We start from the raw sequence: 24,301 nt of genomic DNA, 5'->3' as shown, positions 1-24,301 counted from the left end.
TCGCAAGTCTCTGCTGATGGTGGTGGTGCCTACTGCCGTGGTCCTGTGGGTAGGTCTCTGCTGATGGTGGTTGTGCCTACTGCCGTGGTCCTGTGTGTAGGTCTCTACTGATGGTAGTGGTGCCTGCTACCGTGGTCCTGTGCAGGTCTCTGCTGAAGTTGGTGGTGCCTGCTGCCCTGGTCCTGTGCGCAGGTCTCTGCTGATGGTGTCGGTGCCTGCTGCCTTGGTCCTGTGTGTAGGTCTCTGCTGATCGTGGTGGTGCCTGCTGCTGTGGTCCTGCATGATGCTTCCTGCTACTTCTATAACTATTAGTCATTTATTCTGTCACTAGTCTTATAAATTATAAAATTTGTAGCCATAAAAACACCATCAGTTGTATGTCTTGCTGTATCGTAGCTGCTATAGCCCCTACTCATCATTGATCATGTTTGTCATAATTATCATTTTCATATTTTATCACCTTAGATGTGCGTGTTCCTACTATTCTGCTGTATTAACTGCCATAACATATAAGTCATATTCACATTACTATAGATAGTATCGTTACTGTTACTCGTTGGCTGCTTGCATCTCTGGAAGTGTGTCAGTCTCTCTGTCTTTTGTCTGTCTTTGTCTTTCTCTCTCCTTTTCTTCCTCCCCAACCGGTCAAGACAGATGGCCGTCCTCCACAGAGCTGGGTCTGTCCGACGTTCCTGCCTGTTATAGGGAAGGATTTCGTTGCCACCGTACTCTAGGGGGAATTGTTGGGTCTATGCCTACTCTGTAAAGTGTCCTGAGATAACTTTTGTTATGATTTGGCACTATAAATAAAATTGAATTGAATTGATTTGAATTGAATTGAATAGAAGATGCTGTATCTTCCTGATGTTGTGCAACATGCATCTGCACCATCAGGTTGTTGCAGCAATGTTGGCGGTAAGGGATACTAAAGAGTGGTCAAAGGTGATAGTAAGGTCTTGGGTGGAAGAGCCTTTTCCCAGAAGAAAAAGCAACTCAGTCTTTTCTAGGATTAGTTTCAGGTGGTGTGCGGACATCCATTGAGAAATGTTAGTCAGACAAGCAGAGACCTGTTCTGCTGCATGTGTATGGACTGTGGAAAAGAGAGAGCAAGTTGGGTGTCATCTGCAAACCATGTGAGTGAATCACAGAACCAAGTGAGTTTCTGCACAGACAGATGAGGAGGGGGTCTGGAATTGAACCTTGAAGGACCAGTAGTAGGTGGACAGGGTTCCTGGTATATATTTGTCAAACATTATTTGTTCCTAGAATCTAGAATATGAAGTCTGAAAATTTGTTTTGGAGTTTTGTGTGTGTGTGTGTGTGTGTGTGTGTGTGTGTGTGTGTGTGTGTGTGTGTGTGTGTGTGTGTGTGTGTGTGTGTGTGTGTGTGTGTGTGTGTGTGTGTGTGTGTGTGTGTGTGTGTGTGTGTGTGTGTGTGTGTGTGTGTGTGTGTGTGTGTGTGTGTGTGTGTGTGTGTGTGTGTGTGTGTGTGTGCGCGCGACATGGACGCTAATGTCGCGTGCGTGTGCGACATGGGCGCTAATGTCTCTGCACCCATGTCCCAGCGGCACAAACAAGCATCAGCGCTAAAATCCCTTTGATTACATTGTTTTCAATTGCTCTCTCCTAACTGGTTCCGAGCGATGTGGCGCGCTGTTTGGAGCTGTTTTCATTTAAAAGTGCCCAATGGCTGGAGAACTACGGATCATGAAGTAACTCCCACTGCCATGTGTGTATGACTGTGTGTGTGGCAAGTTTGGGCAGATGGCAGCCTCTGTGAAGGAGTTTGCTGGTGCACAGGACATTTACCTGTTTTTCACATATTTTACAGCTTCTTCCACACACAAAAATGTGAACCTGTCCTTTTATGAGCAGGAAGTACAACAAAGTTTGGTAACATCTGTAGACATGATCCAAATATTGATCCAACTGAACAGCATTAAGTGTTTGCTGATCTCTGCTGCTCTCTGTTGTCTTTCAGTCTCCTTTCCCTGGTGATGATGAGGAAGAGGTGTTTGACAGCATCGTCAACGATGAGGTGCGCTACCCTCGCATCCTTTCTCCAGAGTCGGTGTCCCTCATTCAAAAGGTCAAATGAATCTGAATTTACTACAGGAGCTTTCTCATCCTTTTAGACAACAAAATGTCTCAATGTGAATGATCTGAGGGTTGTATGTCCCTCTCATATGTGTTGCTATCACTGTGTTTTAGCTGCTGCAGAAAAACCCTGAGCTGAGACTTGGAGGAGGAGAGGAAGATGCCTTGGCGATCAAAAGACATACATTCTTTCAGGTCTCTGACTGACTGTCTTTTGCTTAAACAACTAGACTCCATCTTCAAAACAGGCTTAATTTATTCAATTCAGTTCAATTGTATTTATAGTCCCAAATCATTACAAAAGTTATCTTGAGACACTTTACATACAGTATAGAGTAGGTCAAGACCATTATCTGTGACTTATTCAGGATTTACAGAGACCCAACAATTCATACATGAGCAGCAGCAAGTCACACTATCTTTATTATATTGATATTGTTATAAAGGATTTATCCATTAATCTTGTGCGGGGTTAGTGGAAACAAAAACCTCTCTTGTAACAGGCAGGCAGAAAATTTTGTTCTTTACCTTTTTTTCTCAGAGCTCTGGTCCCATGCAGAGACAAGGTGTTACATTTCCTACTTTGTGTGGTAAATGTGCACAATATTGCTGATGACATTTTAAGTTATAGCTGGTGAGGAAACTTGAATGAGAAAATGATTGAACTCATGGAGAATAAGTGAGTCTGTTTGGCTGCAGAGCAGATGGGTTATGCTTTTGAAGTCAAAGTACTGAGTGAAGTGGAAGTTCAAACACTGAAAGGAACTGAAATTGTTGAAGGATAAGCAATGCATCAATGCCACCTCAAAAGTATACACTGAAGGAGGACGTCAGCTAAAGTGAAGTGAAATTTGTATGAGCAGAATAAGTGAAAGCAGATGAACTTATTATTGCATTGTATTGTTTTTAATTGGTTGTATTGTCTTATATGTTTTCATGCCCAGGGATCACAGATGTAAATTAGCTTTATAGCTAACTCTGGCCCAATGGTTATGCTGTGCATTCCCCCTGTTAAATAAACTAATAAACTCTTGTTTAAAGAATAAAAAATTAAAGTAGTGGAATTGTCAGTTGAAGTGTAAGCACTAGAAGCAGTTGAATTATCATTTGAAGAGTGATAGATGAAAGCACGTCTATTAAAGAGTGATAGATCAAGTAACATCAACTGCTTTAAAGTGTAATTCCGGCACAAAATCATCCCAATGGTCTTTTTCCGCACTTGCATTCAACAGATAAGCCATTGAGACAGTTTTTTTGTGTATAAACAATTATCAGAGAAATATGGGAGAGTCGCTAACAGCCGGATGTGGCTAAAACTGATTAGCTTGGGGCAGTACAGTGAAGGCATTAAAACGTCTTTTTTAACCACTAATACTGCTCAAAATAACAGCAAACCACTGCAATAGCATGAGAAGAGTCCCTTCACAGAAAACAAAGCATCAACCACCTAGTTAGTGAACCCAGAGTTTATTAAGAGTGTTTTAAAGACTTACCTAGTGGCCTCTGTACCAGCTCCTCTCATAGTAAAGTGCATTCAAGTCCATTTCCAAAGTCAATCCAAAAGGAAGGATGATTATGATTATAAATAATGGATTATTGCAGAAAATACAGTTTATGATAATATACATATTTTGTTCCCCAAGATAATATTCAGAAATGAACACAACTTTTCAAATTTATGAAGCATAAATGCAATCTCCAGAAGCAAAAAGCTAAATTTAAGCTTTAAACAATCTGCATTACCCACTAGATATTCAGCTGATTTATCTTTTATGGTGTGATGATGTTTATAGACTAATTTAGCCACTTGTTAGCCACTGCCTCGTTTAAAACAAGTACATGCACAAGCTGGATGTTTTCTCTCTCTCTCTCTCTCTCTCTCTCTCTCTCTCTCTCTCTCTCTCTCTCTCTCTCTCTCTCTCTCTCTCTCTCTCTCTCTCTCTCTCTCTCTCTCTCTCTCTCTCTCTCTCTCTCTCTCTCTCTCTCAAAAACCTATTAAAATAATCAGTAACCAACAAAAACACCCCAAATTGCTGTTCTCCACCATCAACCGTCTTCTTCACCCTCCTGATGCTGCTAAACCCTCAGATGCAGCTGACCTCTGCTCCAGGTTCCTGGACTTCTTCCAGCAGAAGGTGGACACCATCCATCGGCAGCTCCAGTCTCCTGGGCTCTCCCCCTGCCCCTCACTGTCTAGAAAAACTAGAAAAAATGGTCACCTCAGCTAAAACATCAACCAGCAGTCTTGACCCAATGCCCACCACCCTGGTCAAGGCATGTCTTCCCATTCTCCGTCATCCAGTGGAAAACATCCTAAATGCAACTCTTGCCTCTGGTGTGGTACCATCCAGCTTCAAAATGGCAGCAGTCATCCCCACTCTCAAAAAAACAGGCTCAGACCCTGACGACCCTAACAACTATCGTCCGATCTCCAACCTCCCTTTCATCTGCGAAATCCTGGAAAGCGCAGTGGCTGCCCAGCTTCAACATCACATGTCCTCTCCAATGAACCTCTCCAATCTGGTTTCAGAACCCACCATAGCACTGAGACCGCCCTCATTAAAATCACTAATGACCTCCTGCTTGCTGCCGACAATGGCCTTGTTACCATCCTCATCCTCCTTGACCTTTCTGCAGCTTTTGATACAGTTTCCCACACCATCCTCCTCCGTCGCCTCTCTGAGCTCATCTGCCTCAGTGGCACAGCATTGTCCTGGTTCCGGTCATACCTCACAGGCTGGAAACAACAACATCACCCTCAATGGCTCCAACTCTAATCCAGCACCCGCCAACCATGGCGTGCCCCAGGGCTCTGTGCTTGGTCCTCTGCTGTTCACCATCTACATGTTACCTCTGGGTCATACTATCCGTAAACATGGACTCAACTTCCACTGCTATGCCGATGACACCCAGCTTTATATCAGCACAAACCCCTACTCCCATCTCCCACCCATACAACTTGTCAACCGTCTACAGGAACTCAAATCATGGATGACCACAAACCCACTCAAATTTAACAGTAATAAGACAGAGCTCATGGTGGTGGCCCCTGCACCACTGCTCAGGAAAATTGGAGACACGGCCCTGGTTGTGGATGGCTGCTCAATTTCCCCATCTACTGAGGTGCGCAACCTGGGTGTTATTCTGGACTCCACTTTCTCTTTCCGGTCTCACATCAACAATGTCACCAAGTCTACCTTTTTACCACCTCAGAAGCATCTCACTACTCCGGCCTTCACTCACACCTTCAGTAACTGAGACACTCATCCATGCCTTCATCACCTCCCGCTTGGACTACTGCAATGGTGTCCTGTCTGGACTGCCCACCAAGGCCCTTAGCAGACTGCAGTATGTTCAGAACTCAGCTGCCAGTGTTTTAACCCACACAAAGTCCTGGCAGCATATCACTCCCATTCTCCAACAGCTCCACTGGTTGCCAGTCCAGTCACGCATCGCCTACAAGATCCTCCTGCTCACCTACAAATCTCTCCATGGACTCTCATCACAATACCTCACAGATCTCCTCCACCCCTACACTCTGTCACGCTCCCTGCGGTTCTCTGACAAGGACCTGCTGGCCACCCCCCGCACCAGGTTGCGGACTTTTGGGGACAGGGCTTTCTCTGTCAACGCTCCCATACTTTCGTTCGATCCCCGGCTCCCCCAGTCCGCATGTCGAAGTGTCCTTGGGCAAGACACTGAACCCCAAATTACTCCCTGTGCTGCGCATCGGTGTGTAAATGTGGTGTGAATTATTAGATAAGATGTGTGAATGAATGGGTGAATGTGACAAGTAGTGTGAAAGTGCCCTGAGTAGTCAGAAGACTAGAAAGGCACTATATAAGTACAAGTCCATTTACCATTTACATTGTGAACCAGCTAAATATATTTTGTACACCGACTTGAGAAACAAGATAGCACTTCAACAACACTGACTGCATATTGAATGGCAGGTTTTTTTTGTATTTTTAAATCTTTTTTTGTGATTCCTGCTCTTCATTAACCCATTGTCTGTTAACAGGGAATGGACTGGGGTGCACTCCTGGCCAAAAAGATGAAGCCTCCCTTCCTGCCGGTCATCAGAGCACTGAAGGACGTCAGTAACTTTGATGAGGAGTTCACTCGCCTCAAGCCAGTCCTCACCCTCCCACGAACACCCTGCAACCTCACTGCCCAACAACATGAAATCTTTGCCGACTTTGACTTGTCTTTCATGAGTTGACCAAAAGAACCTTCCCTCTGTGCTGCCTCATCACTGTGAAAGGCAGCTCCTATATACCCACTTTGTTTTGCCATGGAGCTCTTCTCATTCAGCAGAAGCTGTAAAACTGGTCCTGCCTTTTTAATGTGCACACAGTTCCAGGTTCAAGTATATGCTACACCACACGCTACAGAGTCCCTTTAGATACTCAGACTGTGACAAGCAAAATGAGCCTGGCTGCAGCCTGAGAACTGACACATTTTGACACACAATGGGCTGATCTCATGATACAGCATTTACTTTTTTTTTTAAACATTTTTGTCCATGCCAAATTAATTTTGAACATTTCTTGCTGTGTCATCAAGCGGTACCATCAATAGGCTGAACATATACTGAAAAATGTCACCATTGCAATATTTTTTACAAATGGATGTTGTTTCAGCCCTTTCCCTCCGAAGTACTATTAATGAGGGAAACTGACTCTCAAGGACAATAAATAACATCACAGTATAGCAATGTACCATCTGCTATTTAGGATAAACATCATCTGTTGTTTCATCAACCACATAAATTGTTGGGACGTAGTGAAACTAGTTCATTTAAGTTCTTTCATAGAGATTTCTCATTCAATACAACTATATTTGTGATTTTAAAATAACACATGAAGATTATGCTTATATAGAACAAACCAGCCTATTTGTAAAGTGTGAACTTAATGAAGGAAATATTGATGAATAAATGTATATTCTGCTGGACTTTTACTGACCAGGACACTCTTCATGAAACATTTATTCATTGATGTTTACAGTCATTTCAAAGTAGTAAAAAAGAATTGCACGGCAGTATTGCATATACTTCAGAATACACAACATGAATCAAATTTTAATTTATATAAAACCGAGCTTGTTCCCACAATCCTGCTGTACACTGAATTAAACACCACAGTTATTGCTGTTTTACAAAGCTACTATTGCACAAGGAAATACCAAACAATGTAATGCACTCGAAGCGCTTTACTTAGTCTTAGCCACTGTTTCACAGTATTCCAGTTACTCAATTAAAAGAGTCATAAAAAATCTAAAGACAACTTCTGGTTTAAAATAGTTTTAAAATGATATACAATATAAAATAGTGCGAAATGCTGTCCATTGAAAGTCAAAACATCCCGTACATCATGGTTTGATTAAATGCTATGAACAATACGACAAAGTTTTTACTACCTTCATATTTAAAATCTACTGAGGTTTGAAAAAAGAAAATATTGTGATTTATCATTTTCTCAGACAAAAGCTGTTTAAGCAAGTGGACCCTGTAAAATCTGCAGAATTAATACGACTCACCAATTACAGCAATTTATTACATGAAACAAGTGGATTAAGCTTTTGACACTAAAAACAACAAAGCAATTTCTAACAGTTCTCCAACTTGTCAGTCAGAATCTGACTCCAGTTGAACAGCAACCATACTAACGCTAGATCTATACTGGGGATAAAATTAGAGAATAAATTATCAATACTTGATTTATTCTGAAATCTTGTTATTTTTTATTGTTCAGCAACCTCGTAGAGAATCTTTGGAAAATCCTTGGCGACAAAGTAATGTCTAAGAAACCCACTACAGTTACTGAACTGTGGAAGAGACTGAAGTAGAATGGACCAAGATCAAACCAGAGCAGTGTGCGAAACTAGTGATGTCCTGTGGGCGCAGATGTACTGAAGTCATTCAAAGCTGTGGCCTCTACACTTCCTATTCATTTCTGAATCCTATAGAAGAAAACATTGTTGAAATCTCTTCTGACACAGTGGTCTGCTCTTTAATTTTGATCACTGTTTTTTTTTTCACTAAATAAAGGTTTTTGTTGAAGTGCCTTTGTTATTTAAAACAAACATGCTAGTACAGCAGTGGTATAAACACAGCTGATATTCTATCAAATTATGAACAATAAAAAAGAACAGTACTTCAGAGTAAATCAAGAATTTATAATTTGTTCTACACATGCACCTAAAACAAGTCTATTTTTTAATCAAATGTTACCAATATTTGACATGTATTAAAAGTAAACTTCAAAATGATTTAACAGTCCATGAGTAAGGTAAACTATGTGTCACAATAAGACTAGAAGTAAGCCGAGCAGGTTTTCAAACATGTTTGTGCTCACATAAATAATTTAGTGGAGTATGCAGGAGTCAGGGCCAAGTGGGCTATGGCTGCATAAACAAGACTAAGCCTGAGTTCACTTTGGGCTATATGACGAGCTCCACTCATAAAATCAGACTGTAAAGTGCCTGTCAAATAAAACAAAATGCATACATAAATCAACTAACAGCCATTACATTTACCAAAAACAATATAACAAATGTAGGCATTAATCACATGTGACATACATTGATATTTCCTTTGATATGTTGACATAAAATTTACCTTTGTATTTATTCTATTTTTAATTGATTATAGCTTTCTGTATTTTCTTTATACATTTCTTCACTATGCAAATGGTTGATCAACATCCTCAAATGGCATAATAAAGAGGAAATGCATTGAGAAAGGTAAAACAATATTTGTATAAATATATAAAGAAAATAATACAGAAATAAATACATTTCAAAAATAAAAATAAATGTGTGAATAAATATAAAAATGAACAAAAGAGAAATTTTCTAATGGAAGAGAACTTTTGTCACGTTTAATAAATAAATCCTACACTTATTTTTGGTACATTTCATGACAAATTCATTGATCTATCTAGTCATTGATTTATGTATCTCTATCTGTTATGGCTGTAAACGATTGTGAGAATAAGGGCTGTAATGCTGGTGAGCCACAGGGAGAGGAGGAAAAAAAAATTCAAATTTGTAACAACACTGACGAAAGATTTGAAAAGGTAAATGTGGGCCAACAACACGTGTCTATATAAAGGTAAACTGCACACAACAAGAAAAGTTTATCTCCCACTTTGTGGTCAAGTGTCTTATCCCAAAATCCAGAAAGGTTGTTCATGGGTGAAATCCCTTTTTGTCTGGTAATGCCTGCCATGTGTTTCTAGACTTGGTCGCTGCCCTCCCTGAAGTACACCTGTTCCCACATCACTGTGCCCCAGACGCAGAAGAAACCCCAAAGGTTGTCAAAGGTGCCACGGTCGAAGGGATTCTCGTCAGCGCCACAGTGTTTTAGGTAGGAGATACGATGGCGCGACATGAACTCCCAGGTGGTGGTGTTAAGAGAAACCAGGTAGAGGTGGGAGCCGAGCAGGAGCAGCACGATCAGCGAGAGCATAGCCACCAGCACTGCCACGGCCAGCAGCATGCCATTGGTTCGCAGCCAAAGCTGCCAGGTGGGTGCATAACTGAAACCCGTCCTGATGAAACAAGCAAGAAAGAAGCATTCTGTAGAGGCTTTGCAGCTGCAGCATCAATCTTCCAGCTCAGATGTCTGGTACAGTGCTGTACTCACCAGGCAATGTGCAGCCCCCACAGCAGCACCAGCAGCTGGACGGCAAGGTAAAGCACAAACCAGCGGTGGTTCCTCTCACCAACACAGTTCTCAATCCAGGGGCAGTGATGGTCGTATCGCCGGACACAGTACTGACACGTCTGGCAGTGCTTTGATCTCATTGGCTGCTGCTTGGAATGAAACTCATTTTATTTAGAGGAAACACAAATCTTTTTTTGTTATAGAAAAGAAAACATCTATTCTATGTGGACCAGAAGTGTTAACCCTGTTTTAACATTGGCTAGTGTCCTGTAAAGCCATTGCTGGGAAAAACAGCTCCTTCAGCCTGGAAAACAAGTTGTAATGAGATTTGTGAAGTGACAGTGGCCCTCCTGCTCCTGGAGGGCCACTGTCCTGCATGTTTTAGGTTTCTCCCTGCTCTAACACACTTGAGTCTAACGATTTTCAAACCTGTGACAAGCTTCAGCTGCTTGATAAAGAGCACATCATTAGATTCAGGGTTGTTGGAGCAGAGAGAAGCCTAAAACATGCAGGACAGTGGCCCTCCAGGATCAGGGTTGGGCAGCCCTGTGTTAGACCTTCACTGAGCCAGTCAGTACACAGGATGTCCCTCTGGAAAATGTTTGGGACTGTTACCGTGCTGTCATTCTCTAATCTCTTTGCGTCTTAAGAAATCACATCTCTGTTCATGGATCCAGCATCAGATGGAAAAAAAATCAGGGCCAGTATTCACAAAACATTTGATCTTTTTAGTTGTCATGAACTGGGAGAAGACAAAAGCCAAGGGAAAGGGCGGGGTTGACCTCCTTCTATGGATAGAAACATTTTTGGATAGAATATTGTAGGAGGTATGAGAAGGGAAGGCCAGAAATAGGGAAAAGCATTAAAAGGTGTGTGTGTGTGTGTGTGTGTGTGTGTGTGTGTGTGTGTGTGTGTGTGTGTGTGTGTGGGGCGAGTGGCATTGACAGCCGAGTGCCAGACCCCATGCTTCGCTACTGTCGATAACAATTCACAGGTATCCATGTAAGAAGCTCCGTAAAAACGAAAACCCAACTGGACTCAAGAACAGCTTGTACTTATTGGTCAACTTTTGCATGCAAGGTGATAGAATATGACAATGATAACAATTATGGTGGTAAATATGATCAATGAGCACCGCGATGTTGGAGTTTACCCCGGTGGATGGAAGGGTCGCCTAGTGACACCTGCGGGTGGTGCGGGGGGAACTGTTGTTTGTGCATATGCACCGAACAGCAGTCCGGAGTATTCTGCCTTCTTGGAGATCCTGAATGGAGTCCTGCATGGGGCTCCAGTAGGGGACTCCATAGCTCTGCTGGGAGACTTCAACACCCACTTGGGAAACGATGGCATTTATAAAACTGTGTGTAGGATTCACTTCAAAGGTGGCATACGGACAAAACATAGGACGTGTGTACGCATAAAAATATGGGGATTTATAAAACATACAATTTAGTCCTCCTCTGGCAGTTGATAGGCCACACCTGGTCTCAGTAAACATCTGTCTGGGGCACCAACATCCACAACTATAAATCTGTCTGTAATGTTATGTCCTGATCGATAATAAGATCAGTGTGTAAACATTATATGTCCTGTTTGCCGTATTATTTATAAGAATAAACTCCATAGCGTGCAAGTATTGTTAATAATCACAGAACTTATTTTTAAGTTATGAGGGTTTTTTCAAAGATATCTTCATTTGGGGGCGGTCAGTGGCTGAGTGGTTAGAGCAGTCACCCCATGTAAAGAGGCTGAAGTTCGTCAAGGCAGTGACTGCGGGTTTGACTCCGACCTGCGGCCCTTTGCTGCATGTCTCCCCCTCTCTCTTACCCCATATCCTGTCCATCCTATCTAATAAGACTTGAAAAACTGCCAGAAAAGATATCTTCATTTGAATGTACGATCCTTCATCTTGTTGGTTTTTTTTGCGCTGCAGAGAGAATCAGTCAAACAGCTGTTTGTGTTTTAAGTGTAAGAATGGCTTTTGTGAATTATTCATATGATTAATGAGCGAGAATATTTTGATTTGTTTCACACAATGATCTCAGTGTCCCTGTTTCTCTCATTTCATCCTACTGCCGTCTGTGTCGCCGTTTCTCATTTCTCCCGCTTCTTTGCGTACCCCTGCGTCCCTTCTGTTATTAGACTTCTGTGTTATAGTTATAGACAATCCGTGACTAGCAATGTCTATAACATGTTCGAACTTAGGGATGCTTATAAGTGTATGTGGTATCAGAGCACCCTAGGCCAAAGGTCGATGATCGATTTTTTGTTCGTTATCATCTGATCTGATGCTGTATGTTTTGGACACTCTGGTGAAGAGAGGGGCAGAGCTGTCAGATCACCATCTGGCGATGAGTTGGGTCAGAGGATGTGGAAGATTCTGGATAGACAGGGTAAGCCGAAACAAGTAGTGTGGGTGGCCCCTGTCCAAGAGATCTTCAACTCACACCTCTGAGGAGCTTTTCTGGCATCCCTGTGGAGTGGACGATGTTCGAAGCTTCCACTGCTGAACCTGCAGTCTCTGAAAAGTCTAGTATGTCGCCATTTAGTTCAGACTTCATTCAAGATGGCACCAAAGATGGCTGCCTCATGTGCATAGTGAACAACTGACCTTTCTAAGATGTCCAACTAAGGGATATAGGAGATAACCTTTTGAAAATGATAATAAATAAAAAATATATTTTTCCAGCGGGATTTACACATTTTGCCTTTACATTTAAACATTTTTCATTAAAGTGATTAAAGTGAAATAGTTATTCTAAAGGGACTCATCACTTTTCTCTCAACTCTTTTCTATTTTTTCTTTTTTTATTTATTTTCAGAAATTTTGAGAAAAAAAAAACGTTCACTGGAATGTTGTAAGGCAAAACGTGTAAATCATGCTGGAAAAAAGTATTTATCTATTATCATTTCAGGCTGTAAAACAAAAATAGTGACTATTTCAAAAGGGTATCAGGACTTTTGAAATACTGATGAGTCCCTTTAGGCACTGTATGTGGAGAGTCCTAAGTGAAAGTGAATTTTAGATTTTAAAACTGGGTATATTTGTAACTTTTACTCTCACAAAATTTTAGCTATTTAATATTGCACATTTTAACAAAAAAATAATTCAGTGTTTTTATTGACAATTGTCATTAGACAACAGCCCCTTCAATCAAACTGAAAGGTGTAGGGTGCCTTCAAGACTTTAGCTCACCTGATAGAATTGTTTGGGTTCGAATCTGCCATGTGGTCTGTGGTCTTTTACCAAAACAATATCACTAAAAACCAATGGGGAAGAGATGCATAAGTAGTGATGAACTGTGTTGTTTGGGGCCAAGTGTATATGTATGGTCAGAATTTTTGAGTCCTCAAAGGGCTCAACTGGGGAGGACAACTGAATGAGTTTCTACTCCTCTTTGTTGAGAAGGAGACACCTGGATATTTTCCCTCTACTGAGTGCACTCTAGTTTTAATACTTGATTTGTTGCAATTCAAAATAACTTCATAAACATATATGTAGTGACAAAAATATCATCAGACACTCTTCCTGCTTCAGAAATCTTGCCATTTTTTCCTGTGTTCATTCGTATGAAAGTGTTCTCATCCTGAAAGAACAACCACATGTCAACGTGATGATAGCGTGATGACATGGTGTGTATAGTGTACCTGCAGCAGACAGTGGCCACAGCGGCGCTGTCTCAGGGACTTGGTGGTGGGTGGGATCATGTCCAGCTGCTCCTCAGTCACTCCCAGCGTTAACTGGCACAACAAAAGTGACAAACTGGTCAGGCAAGTCACTGCCCTTTTTCAGTCCAAGCATTTATCATTACTACGTGTGCTCATGTGTCATTACATCCCTACAAACAAACAAAATAGATTGTGTTTCCCACAGGTGCAATGTACACACTTCTGAGTTGTTTATCAAAACTGGTGTATGTATATACTGTAATAGCTAAATGACTCCACACTCCATTCTGCAAAATACTGTGAACATAAACCAACACAAACCACTAACAATGTCAGGCTACATCCACATTACAAGGTTCTCATTCATAAACAAAACATAAACAATCCCTATCCACACCAGCGTTTTAGCTCCCTATTAGAAATATTACCTGCCCATATTAACACCTGAAACGTGTCACGTAGGCCGGGCATGTGTGTGCTGGCATTAACACGACGCAGATTGTCAAATGTTACTCTGCCATTGTATAGTATGTTGCTCGTGGATGTATGAGTTGAAAATACAAAAAATACTTCAGAGAAGGAACAACAATGGTGAAAAGTAAGAGGAGAGATTTATATTTTTGAGATGGAACTGTTAAGGAAATAACACATGAGTAAATGAAGGTAACTGTGATGGAAATACACAGATTTGTTACAAAGCAAATACAGTGACATATTGGAATGGTACAAGGAGCATTATCCATCACAGGAGGAAACCATGGCAAAGAGAAAGGAGCACCCACGCAGTCAGGATGAAATCACAGTCAGGTCTGTCAGCCTACCTAACTGATTAGACTGACTGAATGTCTCTATTTCTGCCAGTCCAAACTGGAGTTTTCAAACTAAGACATCTCTGTTTTATGGGCTCAGAGATCGGGAGTATTGTGGATGGCAGGCATAAAGATTGGAGAACATATGCCTTTTTTTATACGAAAAGATAGTTTAAATGTGGATGTAGCCTTGGATTTCTCCTAATATTCCAGGCTGCCATACAGATTTACTGACTGTATAACAAGGGAGCATCAAATGTATGCAATACCTGTCCTGTAAGATAATACATCTGCAATGGTGCGATGTAGCAATAAGAGGTACTGTCAGCTGAAATCAATAAATGGTAGGTCAGGTAAATGTAAACAAAATGATAAAAGACAATGTTTGTGATTAATAATATAGTTCAGTGTTTCCCCTACCATTATATAAGGGCACCCCACCGTCCCCCTTGAACGTCAAGTTCATTTTATCTAATTGAATTTTCTGAATAGCATTAGATCAGTAGTAATTTCCCATAGAACAGCTCTTGTCCTTTTAGTAATGTTAATTATCTTATTTACACGACAGCATGTAAATTCTGTCTCTACATGGTTGCATGTTTATAATTATCAGAAAACTCAGACAGTTGGAGATTTACTTGTTCAAAGATCGTTTGTTAAATTGTTTGGGAAGAGGCTCCACTCCTAATGGGGGAAAACGAAACTGATCAGAGATCCTTTATTATTTAGTTTCAGAAGAGGGTTCATGCCTACAAAAACAACTAAACAAACTGGAAATCTTTCTTTATTTTGTTGATTTTTTTATTTAACTATGGACTGTTTCTGTTGGAGAACATTATTTGGACATTTATTTGAAGTACATTTTCTGATGACGAGTGTAGCTCATTGTGTTACACATTGATTAAACTGAGTTTGCATTTTGGCTCTGATTATTGCTTGTATAATTGTTATCCGTCTGGTGATTTGTAACACCTTTTAATTTATCCATGTGGGGATTGACCTTTCAATACGAACCTAACCATTAAATTGTCTGATTAAACACTGACTGGTACGCTAACAAAAGAACATTCAGGCAATCCGCTACAGTACGTTGGAAACACATGAAAACCATGATTCCTTTATTTTTTTTTGTATTAGAGGAGTTTGACTGGCACTTACCGTTACAGTTAAGTAAACATGAAAGTGATCTTAGGGCGCACTCCCACTGTCGATCCGTACCGTGCCCCGTGCTTTAGGGTATTGCCCCCCCCCCTCCCTTTCCCCCCGCGGGCCAGGCCCGTTTGTACTCACACTACCTGGGCCTCTGCGGAATGCTTCTTGCTGCCTATACGTCATCACGCCGGTAACACGTCACACGCATTGATTGATGTCATCGCGATGCGTCGCTTTGTTTACAAATCCTTCCATAGACCTCAAAGTTTTTGTGCGTCTTGTCCAACTGTTTTTGAATATTTTCATCTGACCAAATCTGCAGTAAACATTCCACCTCCGCATCAAACCGACATGAACCTTTCGCCGCCATTGTTTTAAATGTCCGTGCATGGTCTGTCCTTCTTTTTTCTATGTCCAAACAGGCGTACATAAAATGAAGTCAGAACTGCCGTAGGCCTCGTGCTCGTACACTTGCCCATGCTTGTGCTCGTACATGTGCAAACGTACTAGACTTCCCCCGTGAAACTTCCTGGGGCACGGTACGGATGGACAGTGTGAGTGCGCCCTTAGAGATCAAGGCGTTTTAATGACGTTGAACTCCTTTCTCTCAGTCCATGGAGTGAATGCTTGGCCTATATTGACTCTGGTTTTTGCCCGTCTTCGGTCACTCAGCTGCTTGGACAAATAATGCCCCCTTCACTGAGGCTCCAAAGCAGCTGCAGGATTGGCAAACTCCATTTCACCCAGTGCCAGCCTACAGTAGCTGCACCCAACAACAGACAACCCTGGCAACCAGCAATGCCCAACGTTATTGGCTGCTCCAATGGAAACAGAACGGGGCAGAAAGTCATTGTCAAACCCGTCAAATTTTTAAATATTAATTCAGACTTAATACATTTTTCCATGGAAAAGCAATACTTTTATTCAGTACCCCTCAAAATGCCCTATGGGTGTTGTTATTATTCTTTTAATATATCGCTTTTAATAAAGATTATACATATCCAACCTTTAACTGCCTTTACTCAAGTTCAGGTAGCCTCCTAGTCCCAGTAAAACCATTACAGCTGCTTCTCCATATGCCTAATGATAGATATATATCAGCATCACTAATCACCTGTATATCGCTGTCATCAGACAGGATAAAGCCTGGGTCCATCAGAGAAACAGCAAAATAGAGCAACACCGACACCAGCACCAGAAGGACAAAGAGCACAGGTTGGACAAGCTGGTCCGTCTCCTCCTGCGTCCTTAGCTCTAAATACCAAAACACACAGGAGACTGATGATGATTTCACTCAATAGTACACACTAAAGTCCTGCTTCAGAGAGGGCCCAGGCTCTAAAGGCTCACTCCTACACAGGCATGTTTATTTCAGAAAGCATGGTTACTAAGTCAATAGTGTAAATGCTAATCTGGGCAGTAACTTACTGCCATCGACAATTATCTTGTCATTCTACTGTATTATTTAATATGGGAAGCCACTTATTAGCTATACTGTATAGTCATTACTGATATCTGCAACGTTATTTTGCCCAGTCAAAGCTACTTCAAGATATCTGTAATTACATTTTGACTCGTAAGATTCAACCACCCATTGCCAGCAGAAATTAGTTTGCAGTTTCAGAAACCAATTATTTCATTCCAAGTCATTTTAAATATCTTTCAACTTAATTTCAAAATATTTACACTGTCCTTGTAAGATATCTTAAATGACGTTTGAACTAGTCAGACATCTTGAACTGGCAGTAGTCAAAATGACGTTGTTAATATCAATAATGCCGTATAACTAATGAATGTTAAAACGTCTTGTCATATACTTTAAGCTTAAGTAACGTTATAGCTACACATAGTGTTAGAATAACACAGTGTAGTGTTGGAATACGTTATTTCCATGTAGATGTGCGACACGCTTACCTGTATCATGTAGGAACAGTATTAACGTTATGACCCATGTCAAACTCACATGAGCTGTTCTCACCAGAAACCCTGAGCCGAACACATTCTTGAACATGGTGCTAGCATGTTAGCGCGTCCATCGTCTCCGGATGGACCAGGGTGTTCACAGCAGCAGGACTGTAAGCGACAGGACACTCGTGGGACGTTAATAGCGTGAGCTTATGACAAAACGATACCCAGCGTGTAAACATAAACAACTAACGTTAATGTTAACCTCTCCGATACATCAAAAGCGTCCTGTCAGAGAGCTAGCGTCAGCTTACGTTCATATACAGGGCATTATTAACGGCACGATTAGTCCGCGCGAGCTTCTGGCGTTCACGTTATTTGATTGGTCTGCCTGAGCCCAACATTGAATAAAAATAAGTCGGAAAACACTGTATGTGAACTTAAACGTCTCCGATTTTAGCTTCGTTCTAATCGGTGTAATGCATTTATTTCCTCTGCATCCTCAGCTGTGATTGGCCAGCGTCGGTCACGGGAGAGAGCCAGTGGTTCTCAACCAGGGGCACGGGGACCCTTCTGGGGTCCTAGAGGGATTTAAAGCCCGTCCCCTGGAAAATGGGGAAGGGTTTAATTGCACTATTGAATTAATTACAGAAGTGAGCCCACTGTAAGTGAGAGTATAAAAATGACCCCCCCCCCCCCCCCCAGGGACAAGTGGTTGAAGATGAATGAATGAATGAAAAAAAATGTGTCAATAAACCATTCTGAATCAAGTATCACCCTACCGCCTCTGCTCCTCCTTCTCCTTATGCACAGTGACATGCAGTGAGGGTTGGGGTTGGGGAGGCACTGACTCACAAGTCAGATTTACAAATATACAGTAGGATGCCGATAGGATGAGAGAATAGGAGCGAACCATTTTAAAACACCAGTGCCACTGTATACTGCAGTATATCTTACCTTTACTTGTAAATGACTTCTTGCTTTGACTGAAAGTCCAGCTTTGAGAAATTTCTTAGTTTAGAAATCAAATCCTCCATTTTAAGGGCGAGAAATGACAGCTTGTCGCTAAGCTCTACAGCGTCGCACAGCACACTTCTTGGCCCTCATTTATCAATCTTGCGTGAAAATGGGCGCAAATCTGAGCGCAGAATTGGTCGTAGGACAGGACCCAGTACACTGTATACTGTGGTCAGCAGCACTGGAGCTCCACAGGGAACCGTTCCCCCTTTCTGTTCACCCTGTACACCTCAGACTTCCAGCTCCTCTCTGAGTCCTGCCACCCGCAGAAGTTTGCTGACGATTCTGCAATTGTTGGCTGTGTCAGTGAGGGGAAGGAGGAGGAGTACAGGGGTGTTGTGGACTCCTTCGTCGACTGGTGTGCAGCTAATCACCTGATTCTGAATGCCACCAAGACTAAGGAGCTAGTGGTGGAATTCCGCAGGAGTAAATCGGCCCCCACACCTATCTACATCAACGGCATGACCGTGGATGTTGTCCAGGATTACAAATACCTTGGAGTATGCCTGGATAACAAACTGGACTGGTCCAAGAACACTGAGGCTGTTTACAAGAAGGACCAGAGTCGTCTCTATTTCTTGAGGAGGCTCCGGTCATTCAATGTAACACCATGCTAAGGATGTTCTACCAGTCGGTGGTAGCCAGTGCCATCTTCTTTGCTGTTGTGTGCTAGGGCAGCAGACTGAGGGCAGCAGACGCCAAGAGAATCAGTAAGATCATCAGGAAGGCTGGCTCCGTCCTGGGGGTCAAACTGGACTCTTTGGTGGCGGTTTCTGAGAGGAGGATGCTGTCTAAACTGCACAGCATCCTGGACAACAACTCTCACCCTCTCCACCAGCTGCTGACCTCCAGCAGAAGCACCTTCAGTCATAGACTCATTCTCCCCCGGTGTAACACTGAACGCCGGAGGAAGTCTTTTCTTCCGGTGGCCATCAAACTCTATAATTCATCTACAGGTCAGGTAAGGAACAGTGGAGACACTGGCCCTCATTTATCAAACGAACGTACGGCAGAAAAACGTGCGTACGACCATTTCCTGGCAAACTTCGGCATTTATCAATTTGGACCTGAGCGAGAGCTACGATCAAATCTCACGTCTGGTCTGAGATCGTGTACGCAAATTTCAGCCTGTGTATTTGCGGTGCAGCACAGCAAAATCTGGCTGAAAATAATTAACAAACCTCAGCTGTCATTAAGCATAAGCAGTCACATATTAAGAACAGATCAAAACGGATTCTTAAAACGAATAAAAAAAATAAAAATTGTGGTTGGAGCAATTGATTGTACTCGGTTTCTGCAGCTCGGATTCAGCCCCCGCGACCCCGACAGGGACAAACGGTTGAATTTGAATGAATTAATGAATGTGTTGGCGCGCGGCTGCAGCAAGGCGCACTGCAGCAAGGCGCACTGCAGAGCCAAAGTCATCTCCTCGGTTAGTGGCTACCCTCGATAAATTGCATTAAATCAAACAAGGTATCAGATGATTAACATTTTGGTATGGTTGTTCTAGTGGACAAAGGTTATCCTCTCACGGAATACCTAATAACCCCGCTGGCAAACCCCGCTACAGAGCAGGAGCGCAGGTTCAGCAGTGTGCACACATGCACACGGGTCACAGTAGAGCGCTGCTTCGGGTTGACTGCCTCCGTTATTCTTTTCCATACAGCGTTTTTATGGGCCCCTTTTATTCCACTCTTATGACTGTCAAAAAGCACATCTTTATTTTGTTCCATCTCCGATGTCAGGATGCCAATCTCTGTGTCGGAAAAGTTTCTTTTCTTACCAGCACTGTAAAATGTGATTTTGACTGTTTGTTATCTTAACATATTATCCTATGTCAGTAGGACAAATGATTACTGAGGTTGTTATAACAACATGAAATTACTTGTTAAAAACGTCTCAACTACAAAATAAATGCTAAATTGAAAATGTAGGTCCAACTGAATTAGTAATGTTTGTCAACTTGACTTTGGAGAGAGTGCTGGGATCAAAACGTCTGCGTCATCACATTTTGTGACTTGCAATGCATTGCAGCGGGTCAATGCCATGCGCTCGCTCCTTCCCATCCCCCCTTTCGGACGTGACCTGGAGGCTATCGTTCATGCTGTCCTGTTTCGCAGTTGAGACCATTTCATTTTTTATTCTGTGAAATTAGGATTTATTCCAAGGACACCACAGACGGTGATTGCCGAGCAGTGGAAAAGCCTGTCAAGATATTTTTGGTGAGTTCTCTTTTGTTTTTCTGTGAGTTTAGAAATGTTTTGTGGTGGTTTAGCATGGTAACGTTAATTAAGCTAGTTTTTGGTAAAAACTCAAACAGAACCGGGAATTCAGAGGGTGTGCAGTTGTATTTTTCTGTTTGATAAGTAAAGTGAGTGTACGGATATTTCATATGTTTGACGTTTTGGGAGTTTATGTGTATTTATTAGACTAAGGTAACGTTAAAGAAGTTGAGAACGCCGGTGGCGCGTAACGTTAACGAGCTGGCTGTGGGGGAGGGGCGGGTGTGGCTGCGCACACACCTGCAGTGGGGAAAAAATACATTTCTAGTCTACTGTTTGTCTAAAAGTAAAAAAAAATTAAGCGCGTGTATTAATGGCCATTTTAAACGGTTAATCACATAGTTTGCCGAGTGTGGGTAACCTTAGCAGTGCTAGCCTTTAGCGCCAGCAGCCTTCATTTCTTGCTAACGTTAGGCTACATAAAGTCTTTCTCTTTTTCTGTTAAACAAGGGAAGTAAGTAACTATCCGAATTTGTCATTTCTTGAATTTTTGTGAGTAATTTTTGAGGCTAATTGAGTTGAGAAAGCTCCCTGCGCCCCCCACACACCTGCAGTGAAAGTTTTTTTTTTAAGTCAAATCAACTAGTCTACAAGTAGCAACTAAAATTAAGCAAAACAATTTAGCAAAATGGGCATAATTTAACAAGATTTAAAACTTGAAAAAAATAACTGTATTTAAAGTCGTTTTAAACTGTTCATTACATATTATCGTTTCTGTGTTTGCCGAGCGTGGCTAACGTTAGCAGTGTTGTAGCACCAGCAGTCTTATTTTCTTAAAGTCTACATGCCTGTGCTGAATACAGTTGCACAATGCTTCTCGAATGGTGTTATACAGTTTCTTCTGACACAGTGCACATACAGCCAGATTATTTTCTAGTTAAGAGAACACTGCTAAACTGTGCTGGTTATACAGATGTAATCTGTCCCACTTTCCACCTTCACTGGGTTAACTAACTGGGTTGGATAAACAAAAAATGTGTTTAACTGACTTGTATTTCTCTAACTGACCAGCAAGTTAAGCTCCATTTAACCAGCTAGTCATGCACATCCCTAGTAAATGCCAGACGTTTTTGCTTTAGATGTACTAATGAAAAAAGCTGTGAGTTGTTTTATAATTTATTGTCATGAACATGTTGACATTGATCTATATATATAAAAAAAAACTTCATTTATTTAGATGTTAAATACATTTTGTTGCTGACTGTCCACAGCAGTACATTTTGGAGATTCCTGCACTGTTACTCCTGCTGCTTCTCCGTAACCGGCCCTGATGAACACCATCTATGAAAGGTAATACACTGACATTACATAAGTACCTAATAGAACCACAATTCAGGAGACTTCTGTTTGAGTTGCATCATTGAAATGTTACGATATGCAAACAACAAATTGAGACGTTTATGTTTATGTTATGGGTGCTAGAACAAGTAATATGAAATGAAAGATCCGAAAAATTAGTTTAAAGTGGAGACAGGAAATGTGAAAGAAAAATAAGGCTTAGGATTGTAATGGCATTCATAACTGAGTGTTTTTTTTTTGTGTGTGTGTTTTTGGTATATTTTCCCATAGGTCTACATTATTACTGACTTTTTCTTCTGCCCTTTGTTTCTTTTTTGTTTATTGTTGAATGAAGAGGACTTGTAAACTTTGTACTTTTTTTTGTGGAAATCGTAAGAGAATCATTGAACATTACCAAAGTAGTCACAGACATTACGGAAGAAATTGTCCACTACCCTGCATATACAAAGACTGTGCACAGTATTTCAGATCTAAAAAATCCTTGCAGGTACACTTGAGAGATCATGGGCTCATAGAACTGAGTAGTGGACTTGTTGGCTTTAAAGTAAAATGCTCATTGTGTGACTTTGAAGAGGCAGTTGGCCTAAAACAATATATTGCTCATCTTGGAAAGCACCTGAGGAATAGGGAGACAGTTACCTGTCCCTTTAATCACTGTCTTTTCAAATCAAATGTTTACTCTAGTTTTACGTCACATAAATCTCGTTGTCACCCACATTGTACTTTAAAAGACTTAAAGACAGAGATCACTGTCAAAGAACGTGAATTGCCAGAATGTGAAACGGCTGAATCACAGTCACATGTTGCTGACAATGTTTTTCATGTGTCACTTGAGGATAATTCTGATAATGAACAAGATTGCCATGATGCCACTGAAAAAATTCAGGAAAGGCTTGCATCTTTACTTTTGCGAATGCAAGCAGTCCTGCATGTTTCCAAATTAGCCACTCAAGAAATAGTCAGTGAATTTTATGACATTGGTGTTTTGATTGGTGAACTAAATGAGTATACAGTAAAAAAGGTCTTAAGGCAGCACAGTTGTGACATTGATGAAAACACTGTAACTTTGTTAACAGACGCCTTGCACAGCCTCAATCCACTTAGCTCCATTTCCCAGATTGGGTGTCTAGGATCAGATAAAAAAAGGTTGTCCTATTTCAAAGAAAAATTTGGTGTCATAGACCCTGTTGAGTATGTTTTAGACTTGCCATTAAAGAAAACCTTTGTTTATGTCCCAGTTCTAAAAACACTGCAAAGATTGTTAAATAGGGGTGATGTTATTGACATAGTTTTAGAAGAAGCCAATACAGAATCACTACCTGGTCATTACAAGACCCTATTTGATGGATCATATTTCAAAGAGAATCCACTTCTGTCTGGGGAAGATCAGACCATTTCTTTAGGTCTGTATATTGATGATTTTGAGGTCTGTAACCCTTTAGGCACCTCAAGAAAAAAACACAAACTGTGCGCTATATACTGGGTAATAGCAAATTTACCTGTTAAATACAGATCATCATTGTCTAGCATATATCTTGCTCTTTTGTGTAAAAGTGTTGATGCTAAAACATTTGGCTATGACAGGATTGTAGAACCACTTTTTAGAGATCTCCAACTGCTTGAAAACCAAGGGATTTACATCAGCAGGTTGGGAATTAGTGTTAGGGGTACAGTCTTGTATGTATCATCTGATAATTTGGGAGCACATTCATTTGCTGGTTTTCAGGAGTCCTTTAATGTTGACAAGTTTTGTCGTTTTTGTTTAGCCAGTCGTAGTGATATTCAGAGTTGTTCTGTGCAAAGTAAGTCATTTTCATTGAGAACCAAAGAGTCCTACAATGAGAATGTTTCTAGGCTGAGGGAGAATGAGTGCTTGAAAAGTGTTGACGGAGTGAAAAGAGACTGTGTATTGAACAAATTATCTTACTTTCATTGTATTACAGGTTTTCCTCCTGACTTTTTACATGACCTTCTTGAAGGCATTGTTCCCCTTGAGCTCGGTTTGTGTTTGAAAAAATTCATTGGACAGAAGTACTTCACTTTGGATTATTTGAACACTGCCATACAGCGCTTCCCCTATACATTTTCTGACAGAGTTAATCGTCCACAGAAAATTCCAGAAAAAGTACTTGTGAGTGCAACTATTGGAGGCAACGGCCATGAAAATTGGACCCTTTTGAGGTTGCTGCCTCTGCTCATAGGTGATGTTGTTCCTGAAGATGATGTTGCATGGTCTGTAATACTGGAACTTAAAGACATTGTGGAACTTTTGGCATCCTCCAGTTTTACAGATGAAAGCTTGTGTTACCTTGATGCCAAAATAAGTGAGCACAGAAAACTGTTACTGATTGTGTTTCCAGGGCTGAAACTCAAACCTAAACACCATTTTCTTGAACACTA

General features: G+C 41.3%; 2 protein-coding genes across 2 annotated transcripts in view; one reads left to right on the top strand and one right to left on the bottom strand.

The window, feature by feature from the left end:
- The window catches only part of pkn3 (protein kinase N3), a 104,180-nt gene extending 97,160 nt beyond the window's left edge, over window positions 1–7,020 (top strand). The window contains exons 20-22 of the mRNA XM_083930335.1: window positions 1,981–2,088; window positions 2,211–2,291; window positions 6,118–7,020. Coding sequence (XP_083786461.1) covers window positions 1,981–2,088; window positions 2,211–2,291; window positions 6,118–6,318 — 390 coding nt within the window. The 3' untranslated portion in view covers window positions 6,319–7,020. The remainder of the gene's footprint in view (window positions 1–1,980; window positions 2,089–2,210; window positions 2,292–6,117) is intronic.
- A 132-nt stretch (window positions 7,021–7,152) lies between these two features.
- Window positions 7,153–17,792, bottom strand: zdhhc12b (zDHHC palmitoyltransferase 12b). Its single transcript, XM_083930336.1, has 5 exons — window positions 17,313–17,792; window positions 16,513–16,652; window positions 13,417–13,509; window positions 9,748–9,914; window positions 7,153–9,652 (listed from the first exon to the last, which is right to left on the bottom strand). The coding sequence occupies exons 1-5, from the start codon at window positions 17,407–17,409 to the stop codon at window positions 9,337–9,339; spliced, it is 813 nt and encodes a 270-aa protein (XP_083786462.1). The 5' UTR covers window positions 17,410–17,792; the 3' UTR covers window positions 7,153–9,336.
- Between the last annotated feature and the right edge of the window lie 6,509 nt (window positions 17,793–24,301).

The sequence above is a fragment of the Echiichthys vipera genome (assembly GCF_963691815.1).
Source record: "Echiichthys vipera genome assembly, chromosome: 16".
In the NCBI taxonomy this organism is placed as follows: Eukaryota; Metazoa; Chordata; class Actinopteri; order Perciformes; family Trachinidae; genus Echiichthys; species Echiichthys vipera.
Note: the sequence above shows the minus strand (reverse complement) of the source record. Positions and strands in the feature narration are given on the sequence as shown.